The 11707-nt window shown below is 27.2% G+C and overlaps 2 protein-coding genes across 2 annotated transcripts; one reads left to right on the forward strand and one right to left on the reverse strand.

The window, feature by feature from the left end:
• Window positions 1-156: 156 nt before the first annotated feature.
• On the reverse strand, window positions 157-7252 carry LOC122499792 (protein transport protein SFT2). Its single transcript, XM_043608303.1, has 3 exons — window positions 7042-7252; window positions 2239-2390; window positions 157-507 (listed from the first exon to the last, which is right to left on the reverse strand). Exons 1-3 carry the CDS (start codon window positions 7207-7209, stop codon window positions 237-239), a joined length of 591 nt encoding a protein of 196 aa, XP_043464238.1. The 5' UTR covers window positions 7210-7252; the 3' UTR covers window positions 157-236.
• Window positions 7253-7464: 212 nt separating this feature from the next.
• LOC122499791 (protein arginine N-methyltransferase 6) lies at window positions 7465-11341 on the forward strand. Its single transcript, XM_043608302.1, has 4 exons — window positions 7465-7844; window positions 8582-8696; window positions 8864-9230; window positions 10775-11341. Exons 1-4 carry the CDS (start codon window positions 7779-7781, stop codon window positions 11289-11291), a joined length of 1065 nt encoding a protein of 354 aa, XP_043464237.1. The 5' UTR covers window positions 7465-7778; the 3' UTR covers window positions 11292-11341.
• Window positions 11342-11707: the final 366 nt, after the last annotated feature.

An 11707-nucleotide genomic window follows, 5' to 3' on the forward strand; every position in this document is an offset into this window, starting at 1 on the left:
AAGAAGAAACTAATAAAAATAGTTGTTTTTTAGAAATATGTATAAATCAATCCTATAGGTATCATATGTAAATAGTAAATATTTTCCTTAATACTAGAACAAATCTTCAGCATTCAAATCTAACCGACAGAATGTTAGGAAAGTAATCACAATAAATACATAAAATTTAATTTATTTATTAAAATTTCTTTACACACTGTATAGTAGAATAATTTATGACAATAAACAATTTAACATTACACAAGTAACGAAGAATTAACGGACGATTTGAACATTTTTGTAAAAAACATAAGGCCTGTAACGCCTCCTGGAATGTGACTAAATGCGAATGATACCATCGCAATCAGTTGAAAAATCGCGCACAAAACAGTTAAAGGAGTCGATTGTAAATGCAGAGAAAAATACAGTGTGCCAAATAACGATGCAAAATAAGATATACTAAAACATCTTCTTTCTGGTGTGGAAAGCGACTTCATATAGTTCATTGGGCCCCATAAAAAGCAAAAACTGCAACACATATTTTGGTTAATAAATACAATAATATTAAAGTATATATAGACATTTTTAAGGTACAAAAGTGACTGCCATTAACAATTTGTTTTATTTTATATTCCTTTAGTCAATCTATGTAGAAGCAAACCCACAAATTTTAATTAAAAATAAGCTATATCATATAAAAAGATTCCAGAATAAAATTGATTTCAACTAATAATTAATTGTTGTTAACTATAATTTACGTACACTACCGTCCATAATTGAGTGGACGCCCCTTTTTTCATTATAGTGTAAAAAGCGTTAAACGTAGAAAAGAAAAAGAATACAAATTTTCTCTATTTTTTCCTAAAAGCTAATAAAATAAATTAATATCATCTAATAGATACAAAAAATAGTAATTTTGCATTCTTTTCTTAAGATCAGAAAATTTCTTAAAATTAATAGTTTTAAGATATCAAAAGTGGTTGAGTAAAATATATAAATTTTATAGATACCTATACATGAAATATTCAAGAAAAATATTTAATATTGTATTTATTTGATTTTTAAAAATTATTTTTTGTTGCAAAAGTATGTTTTAATTTTCCGAAATTTTCTGATCCAAGTTTCACGACTTACACCATAGAAGAATCAACCGGCGCTAATTTGCGCTAATTGGAGCCAAATAGACAAATATGCTTGATAATTATACTTGTCTTCGTCTATTTCCCTAACAAAATCCGTCAGTCAGCAAACTTGCTAGGCCTAAAAAGCCTAAATCGTTTTAGACCAATAGAGAATATAAAGCTGCTTCTAACTCATATAAGATCTGAAAAAAATTTACACTTTCTCATTTATCATTTAAAAAACGGATATACTTAATATATTTAAATTGTTTAATACTTTTTTGACTTCTTATTCTTATTCCGTTTACTTCGAATGTTTAAATATACATATTAAAATAAGGTGTAGAATAAGATAATTAAAAATAAGAAAGTGAAATATTCTTCTAAGGTCTTAGATGCGTGGGAAGTTTTATATTATTATCTATTCGCCTGAAATGTTTTAGTCAAAGAGACAACTGCCTACATTAAAAAAATTTGGCGTTGCTGCCATCTCAGTGGTTGCAACGCTGCAAGGGATGAAAAATGGTGCGTGCGTGAGAGAGAGAGAGAGTAATGGGGTGAATGGGGAGAAATGAAAAAGGCTAGGTAATTGTCAAGAATATTTGTCTACTTGGCGCCAGTTAGCTAGTCGCCTAGGTGCAAAGCTAACCGGCTGACTCTTCTTTTTACCTACGACATAGGGTAGTTGCACCAGTGGTGGATCAACTGACAGAAAAATGTTCATTTATGCTTTTGCGTTTGTATTTAAATAAACTTTGAGTATCGGTAATTGTTAAGGGAGGTGTACGGTCAATAATTGCAATTTAAAAAATTTTTTAAGTTTAAAGCGTCATTAATTACTATTGTGGTGACAGGCAACAAGGGGTTTCCTTAGGAATTGTGTTAAATTTCTTATTATTTCATTTCTTTGTTATACACCTGTCTTAAACTTATCTAGCTATATACAAGTGTTTCTGCATAATATTCTTCTTTACAGTTTCTTACTATAAATTACCGCTTAAAATTTGTCTAAAAACAATCAATGAGTTGTCAAAGTAAGAAACTTGGGGCACTTAATTGATTCACCACTGGTGCAGTCACCCTTTGTATACATATCATGATCTACTTTAAATATTCTATTAAAAAACTGATGCCTTACCTTAGAATAAAAAAGAAGCTTCCTAGAGAATAACAAAGTGCAAATTTTCTCGCCTTAAGTAGCAGTACAGGTATATAGATAGCAGACAAAATAAAACAAATTATTCCCGTAAAAAAGCAGAAAGCGAATGCTGTGAGTCGTTGGAATCTGGTCTAAAATGTAAGAAAAAATCTTTCATTAGTCACTTGAAATTGAGAATATAAAAAAATTAGGGGGGCCCGTGGCGTAGTGGATCACTTTTCACTTGAACATTTTGGGACTAAATAAAAATGGAACTTTCAGAAAACCATAGGTACTAAAATATTTCAACTTTAATTTTAAAAAAGAAACGATTCATATTTTCTTCTCTATATAATCTTTTTTGAGCCAGTGCAAGGTGATCCAATACTTTTTTCATAAATCACATCTATAATAATATGTGCATAACATGTGGATAAAGCGATTTTAAGATATTTGACGTTCTGAGAAAGTTACAACACTGATAAGACAGGGCGCTATACAGTGTTCAGTGAAGTACTTAAACTTTCAAAAGTACAATGTGGTTAGGAATAGTCAATAATGAGACATAAATTAAACCTTCGAAAGAAGATATATTTTAACAAAAATAGAATAATAAAAAAGGTTGTACAAAAGTAATCATAATATATAAAAATTAAAAACGAAAGAAATAACGATTAAAATTAAACAACTAAGTGCTGTGCCAGTCCTAAGCCAAGGCTTGGCAAAAAATCTGTCTAGTAATTTAGTAATATTGCGAAAATATTACTTGTCAATATTTCGACAATAATAAAACAGCATTACCTAGTAATTTTACGGGGAAGCCTACAACTTTTTTTTAAACTGTCCTCAATAACTGATGTATGCATGTCTTTTCCATTATGTTTTTACTCCTTGAGTCAACATTCTAAAACATAAATTAAAATATTTACATATTAAGAAAGAAAAGAACAGCATTGTTATGAATTTAATGTTTTACGTACTGTTTTCTTTTTTCTCTATTATTGCATTGGGCAACCCATCCCTCACGTTAGGAAATTTTCTTAATATTAACAGTTCTGCTCACTTTAGTCATGGCCTCTAAAAAAAGAATTTATTAAGTTTCTTTCTTATATTTAATAGTACATAAAATATTTATACCTTCATTGATTTCTATTGTCTCCGTAAAGTCTGCCTGTGCTTATCATAAGACCATTGTTGGAGTGGACAATCAGACATTGTACAAATTTTAGAGGAAACTAATGTAGGTAACTTTTGCTCATTTCATAACAATTAAAACCTTCGTAAATCGAAAATTTACATTTATATAAATACAATAAATGCACGTCTGGCAGTATAGTGGAGTGGGGCAAAGCACGGCTGGCAAAGGGTTAGACACGTAAAAAATCGAAAAAGTTATCTCATTTCATATATGTACATATTTAAGCGCTTAAGTGAAATAAATTTGTAACATTTCTAATAATCGGTTTTGTCAATAAAAATATTCATTCACTATTGTAGGAAATATAGTTTATATAGTGGTCGCTAGTTCCAGGACTATAGGTTGGTTTAAGTTGAAATCCATTTAATTTTGTTTAATATCAATTGAATCCCTTTTACAACGTAAATATTGTTGATACTTTAATTCATTTTAATAAAAAGAAATTAAAGCTCTTAAAAATGACTTTAATTGAAACCAAACTTCAGAATAATTTTCATCCACATGAATTGAGCCGTTTGAAAAATATTATCCAAAATTGTATTGGTGGTAACTTAAGGCGAATACGGTTTGGCATGAAAACAGTATTAGGATAATTGCTCCTAAGCCGAACCATATTCACCGTAAGTTCCTGACAATAAAATTTTTCTCAGCTGAATACTTTTTCTTACTGGGTTTTTATATGGAATGTCCCAAATGTTAAATATGAAAATTTAAATTATATGTTTAGCGCTAAGAATGACTGAACATTTGAAATAAATGATCGTCAAATATTTGGCAAAAGTATTTGTAAAAAATATAAAAATAAACTCAAATATTTTTCATAGAAATCAATAAATATTTAAATATACATTGATAATGAGACCTTCTCAACTCTTTGATCTCAGCATCTTGCTATGATGACTTGAAAAAACTTGTTAATTTAAGATACACAGTCACAATGAAATTTTGTTCAGATGTAAAGGTATAACCACATTTGCTATATGCCTTTGTGACCAGAACAAATTTTCAAGCATCACATTAAAAAAATGACTGGTATTTTTTTTTTTTTTTTTTGCTATCCGCGCAGCGGATGAATTCTTTGATCCAGGTCTTATCTGTCAGCACGTAATATACTTCTTTTATCCTCCATTGAAAAGTATATGTACTTTGAAATGTTGAGACATAAAACAAATTACTATAGGTGTGCAAAAAGCTCGATCGAGTATTTCAAGCTTTTCGATTTTCTAGCAGAGCTGAGCAGAATCAATCCAAACTTGAACCAAATTCCATCCGACACATGCAGTATAAAAGCTAAAATAATTTTGAGCACTTGAATTTTTGGAGCACTCAAATATTTTAGAGTAACTAAAAAATTTATAATGCTCGAGTATCGAGCCCGGCTCGAGCTCGACCATGCTATTCGAGCTTTTTGCACACCTCTACAAATTACCAAAGATTTAACTTGATGCCACACTTAACTTTAAGTCTCATCATTTTTTTCTTCTAAATTTGAACAATGATTGATCATCTGCTCGAAACTGGTCTCTTAGTATTTGCACTGGTAAACAGAACATATAAATATATAAATATTCTGAGACTTACTGATGAATTTTAGCTTAACAGCTGATTAAAAAAATTTTTCTTTTGTATTGAGATTCGAATAACTTTAAATATCACAATAATTTAATAAAATGATATGTTCTAAAAGACATCGATTTTTCTAAATTAGTTTTGTTTCATTTGGAATTTTACTTTCCAATTAAGAAAAGTGGGGTGTATTTTGTTATATATGCCCGATTCGCTTCCCACGTTAACTGCATCAGAATGCTTAAAAACACAAACGTAGTATTAAATAATAAGGGGGAATTAAAGTGGGTTGACACTTTTATGCCCTTAAACTCCAAACCAATTCCGTTTTTGTCTGCAATCTTAATGAATTCCTTTTCTATTGTTAAGTTGTTCATTTCTATCCAACTGAATTCTCCATAACCATGTGACCAGAATCTTAACTTTTTGGGAAGTTTGTCTATCGAAAACGGTTAACGGTAACGCTACGCACCCAGTGGCGGGCGATCAGACTTTCCATGCAGTGAGAAGCGAAATATTGTGATTGTGACAGTGGGAAGACAGACTTCTCAAAGGTTTTTCCGTGTTGAATTCTTTAAAGGGCATTAAAGGGGATTCAAATTCTGTTCATGTGGTTACAGAGAATTGAATTGGATAGAGATGAACAACTTAACAATAGAAAAGGAATTCATTAAGATTGCGGCCAAAAAGGGAATTGGTTTGAAATTTAAGGGAATAAAAATGCCAATCCACTTTAATTCACCCCTTATTACTGGATTCTGTGTCTTCACGTTTTGGGTCAGTGGAGCAAAACAACATCAGTCAATGTCATGTCAGCAATGTCGGATCCGAGATTCAAGAAATTGCATTTTAACAATACACAGAAGTCGACAATTAGTACAAATTAAAAGTAATTGCACAAACATCACACAAACACTTGGCACATGTTATTAAACCAACAGTATTTGCATTCGAACGATGCGATATTGAATATGCCGTTTATTGCGACAAATAAATATGTCATTGATTCGATAGCATTTTTTTCTCAGTGTATAAAAGCCTCGTAAAGAAATTATTCTCATCATAAAGAAAATGTAAAAAAATTATATTATACAAATAATTAAATTTTGTAAAAATTGCAATAATTGTAATTTTTAGATAAAATGAAATTTCAAGATTTGAAATTGTATATGTATTTAGTTTTATATTTGTAATTAAAATTCTTTAAAATTGAATATTTTTAAATATTTTCCAAAAATTATTTTTAATTACTTTATCTCAGATATTTGGAAATTTTTTCAATTATACAAGAAATAAATCAAAAATACTATTAATATAGATTTATATCAAATATAAAAAAAATTAATCAAAATTTAATAGTATTACATGATTTCTTTCAAAGTTTTTTATTTCATATATAAAAATTCCTCTTTGTCGTATTTTCTCCGCAAATTGTAAAACACATCTTTCAAACACTTTTGTTATTATATTTATAAATATTTTTAATAATTTATCTTAATAACTTTAAAAACACAAAGAATTAGTTCAGAAAAGTTGAAATATACATTACCTGTCGATTTCACGTAAATAACTTGTGATTGACAGGCCAAATAATTTATCAGTCATTATTTAGCCCGCTTTAATATTTTAAATAATACACTTGGCACTTTTTCTTAAATTTAAAAGTGACAGATGGATTTGTGGGGCCTTTAAAATATTTAATTTATGTGTATCCCCATTCTTTGAAGAATAAATCTATCAGCTTTTGAAAACTTGCTCTTCAAGTGCGCTACATGCTCTTCTCTACGATCCGTAAATATAGATCATCAATATAGACGAAATAACAACAAAACGTTTTTTATTACTATTTTGTCTTTATTGTTGTACCTATTTAGGTAAATATAATTACTTAAAAGCAAAACTTCTTTAGCCTTTTAGTGATTTGTTAGAACCGTGTTACATTTTTCAACATATTTTTTATTGTAACTTTAGAAATATTCTAGAAAATGAGTTGTTTGAAAGTCACACGTATTAAACTTTTAGGTTATCACATAACTAACCAAAGTAGGACAGCAAGCAGTTTTAACACTCTCTTCTTCCACCTCCTTCCTAAACCATTTTCCTAACTGTGGTTTAGGTATTTTCACTGAAGGAATTGATATTTTGAATTGTTTCTCATTTTTATTATTTAGAAGATATTCATTTAACTCTTGATTAAGATTAGACATTTTGACACCTTAGCAACGTTGCCATGGTAATGGTCCTTAAACGTGTCTTTCGACAGTCCAACGTTTAGATTGAGTCCACAATAGCACATTGGACGGAACGTAATTTACGTTCCGTTCAAGTTGCTATTGTGGACTCAACCTCACGCCGACGGACTGGCCCTTGACGCAGACATTTAGAAACTATTGAAGAAAGGCCATAATATCTCTATCCTTTTCCAACCCATACCTTGCGTTCGCGAACGACTTTCGCAAAGCTATTGTGTATTGAACTTAAACTTTTTCTAATTTTATATTCTATTTTTTGCAATAATAAAAATCAATTTTTTTTAATTATTTTATTTTTGCAAAGAATAGTTCCTAAAAAATGAAACACATGAAATCTTAACAAACTTAGGTGTAAAAATTTAATTTAATCGAAATTCTGTCCCTTACATTTTCTTGATATCTATTATCTTGAATTTCCCCCACCCAACTCGAATAACCTTATAAACGCACGTGGTGTCTAATGTATACTGTAACAAAACAAATAAATTTTAAAAACCTGGAATCATTTTTGCACAAAAATAAAAATGAGCAATAATTGTGACTTTCAACAAGATAATGCGAAATATTTTAAGAGTTATGAAGATTTTGATGTAAGTATATTTGTGACAATAATTTCTTCATAAATAACTTAATTTTTGAAGAACTATCATAAAATTATTACTTAGAAATTATTTAATGAATAATTTTACTTAAATATTTCAAAATTAATTGAATTATAAAAGAGTTGCGTTTAAAATTCACATAAATAAATAAATAAATTTCAAATGGTTTCAATTTGAAATTTTATAATGTTTTAAGTTTTGAATGAATTTAATTAGAAATTTGAAAGAAATTACGTAGATTTTTTTAAAATTTCAATAATTCAAATTCTTATAAAATTAGTTAAATTTCTTAATATATATTTAATTAATTACTAAAAATAAATGAGTTTGTGCGAAGAATTTGAGTTAAAACCATAAAAAATTGAATTTTTGAGAAATTATAAAAGATTTCATAAATTCAATTATTTTCAAAAGTAATAAACTTCTTCGCAGAAATTCTATTATTATATGTTCAAAATTTCTTTTTAACATTTTCGTCAATATTTCAATTATTTTTATAAATAATAAAATTCATCTCCAAAATTCAATTATTTTCAAAAATTTTCCTCAATTCAATGATTTATAATAACTACTTTTTTATTAAAATTTTCCAAAAAGAATTGAATTATTTGAAAAAAATAATTCATAAGGTTTACCATAGAAAACAATAGTTGAATTTATATTTACTTTTGTCACTTAAAAATTTCGAATTATTTATACTTGTTTTATGAATTCTTTTTTTACAGGTTCATCAGTTAATGCTAAATGATAAATCTCGAATACATTCATATAAGAATGCAATTTTTGCTAGTAAAGATAAATTTAAAGATAAGACTGTTATGGATGTTGGTGCAGGAACAGGTACGTTGCAGGAATCAAAAACTTCCGTTTTCTAAAAAATAAGTAAAAATCGAAAAATAGACCTTTGAGTTGAAATTACAAAAAAAAATTAACGGAATGGAGTTCTCTTTATAATTTAATAATTTAATAATTTAATATAGAAAGTAAGAAAAATTTTGTAATTTCAGGCATATTATCAGTGTTTTGTGCCCAAGCTGGTGCAAAAACAGTTTATGCAATAGAAGCTAGTCAACTTGCTAAAATTGCTAAAGAAGTTGTTATTGAAAATGATTTTAGTGATGTTATTGAAGTAATTGAAAGTTGTATTGAAGATGTTGAATTAAATTCAATTGACAAAGTAGATATTATTGTATCTGAATGGATGGGTTTTTATTTAATACACGAAGGAATGCTTGATTCTGTTATTTTTGCCAGAGATCATTTTCTTAAGGAAAATGGACTTTTATTTCCAAGTATTGCTAAATTGTATGCAGCACCTTGTGAATTGCCATCATTTTTTGATTTTTGGGACGATATTTGTGGTGTTAAAATGAGGTAAGTTTGTTTTTAATTAATACTCATAATAGTACTTTCTAATACATTTTAGCTTTTGTCTTTACATTGCTTGAAACTTCTTCTCAAATTTATGAAAATTATAACTTAAGCAGGTCAGGAAAAAGTCAGGGTTTTTTATTAAAAGTACTGGAAAAAATTAAATGTTTAGAATTTATAAGAAAATTCTGAATTTTTGTATCTGTTTTGTTTGCCTCATAAACTATGAAATTACCACGAATACTAAAAAAACCCTTCAATTTTTTATATTTCTGATAATAATTTATTTTAAATAACTTAATTTTACTGAAGAATTGCCATAAAGTTATTAATTATAAAATTTATACAAAAAACTTTAATTTCAATTCTGTTGAAATTAGTTTCAATTTTAAAAATTTTAATGCGCAATTATTTGAAAAAATTTAACTATCTTAATAAAGATTAAAATTCTTTCTAGAAATTCAATTATTTTCAAAAATTGAAAAAAAATTCTCGTCAAATTTTCGAGTACCCGAATTCACTCAAGTACTCGAAATTTTCGAGTACCCGAAATTATTCGAGCTTTTTATAAAACTCGGCTCGGCTCGAAAATACCCGATCGAGCTTCGAGCATTTTGCACACCTCTATTATTTTTATAAATAATAAAACGCATTACAGAATTTTAATTATTTTTAATAAAATTTTAATCGAATTGCTTGAAAAATGTAATTATTCTCAAAAATGTTATTAAAATTCGTTGAAAGAATTCAATTAATTAAAAATTTATTGATAGAATTATGTATAAGAATTCAAATTTTAATAATCATTTATTTATTCAATTAATTTTTTATGCTTGTTTTTAAATAACTCAATTCTCATAGAATTGTCCAAAAAAAATTGATTTAGAAATGAATTTTATTTAAAATTTAGTTAATAATTGAATTTTGAAGAAGTTACTAATAATTGCAATTTTTAGAAATCATTGAATTTTGTAAAAGTTTCAAATTAAAAGAACTTTATCATAAATTATTAAAAATAATTGATTTAAAGAAGAATTTTATTTAAAAATTTTAGAAAATAATAATTGAATTGATTCGATGAAACTAATTTTAAAGAATAAGTTACAGTAACAATAGTTTTAAATATAATATAAAATAATTATTTTATCACTTGGTTAACTTTAATTATTATAAAACATGAAGAAATGAATGACTCCGAGTCGAAGGCTCGGAGTGGTTCATGGTTATTGAATTTCAAATCTTTTTTCCTATAAAAAAATAATAATGATTAAAAAGAGAGTTAAGTTATTGATATTTTCGAATAATTTTACAATATTAAAGAAATTCACAAAAAAATGTATCGGAAAATTTTTTTGTTGAATTATTTTTAATGCGAATCAGAATATTCTTTAGGGTCAGGAAAAAAGTTAAAATTTTGTCTGAAAATCAGAGAAAAGAAAATTAAATTTTTGTGGCAAGTTCTAAGCAATTTATAGACGAAAGTCTGGTTTTATTTACAAACATATTTTAAAATGAAGAAACGTTTAATTAAAGATATAACATTGTAGGTGCGTTGGGATAGAACATAGACGAGTAAAATCGTTAAAACCAGAAGTATCAATTGTAGAGAATCAACATCTGTTAAGCTACGGCAATCTTTTAATGTGGTTAAATTTATATGACGTTACAGTTGAAGACCTTAACTTATTGTCAGGAGATAATACTGTCGCAATTTGTAAAAAGGACGGAAAGTGTCAAGGTATTTGTATATGGTTCGTAGTGGAATTTCCAGATGGTTCTGAATTATCTACTTCACCGTCATGTGAACCAACTCATTGGAAACAATCGGTTATAGTTTTACCAAATGAAATCGAACTATGTGAAAGTGATCCATTGGCATTTAAATTAACTTTAAATAGAAGCAAATCGAATTCTAGATTTTACAATATGGAGTTGACTATGTTGGAAGCTGACGAAGTAGAACATGAAATACCCTGTTCTTGTAATATGACTAAGTGTGTTATTATGCGCACTTACATAGAAGAGCAAGAATCAAATGCTAAAAATTTATCTGAAAATGTTTAGCAGCAAAACTAAATTTTTATCACTTTTTTCTATAAATAAGTATATATTTTTGCGTATTTTAAAATAAAAGATATATATTTCGATTAAAAATAGAAAAAATAATATTTTTTTAAATTTGTTTAAGTTTAATTTTGTATATAAATATATGAAAATCCAAATAAAAAAGGTATTTTAAAACTGTTTCGTCAAAAACAAAAATTAAAATTCTCGAATAAAATTAAAAAATTTTTTTTGTCCGCCATTTTTAATTTTGAAAAAGTTTCATTTAAAAAACTAACATTAGTTGTATTATTAGCGACCCCAAAAAGCCCCGAGTAATAATTTTCATGAGCGTAATTGAAGTTTTAAATTTATTTGTCCGCCATAATAATAATAATGATTGAAATAAATATGTAGTAGAAAAAATATTCATAAGT

The sequence above is a fragment of the Leptopilina heterotoma genome, unplaced genomic scaffold (assembly GCF_015476425.1).
Source record: "Leptopilina heterotoma isolate Lh14 unplaced genomic scaffold, ASM1547642v1 Lhet_177, whole genome shotgun sequence".
In the NCBI taxonomy this organism is placed as follows: domain Eukaryota; kingdom Metazoa; phylum Arthropoda; class Insecta; order Hymenoptera; family Figitidae; genus Leptopilina; species Leptopilina heterotoma.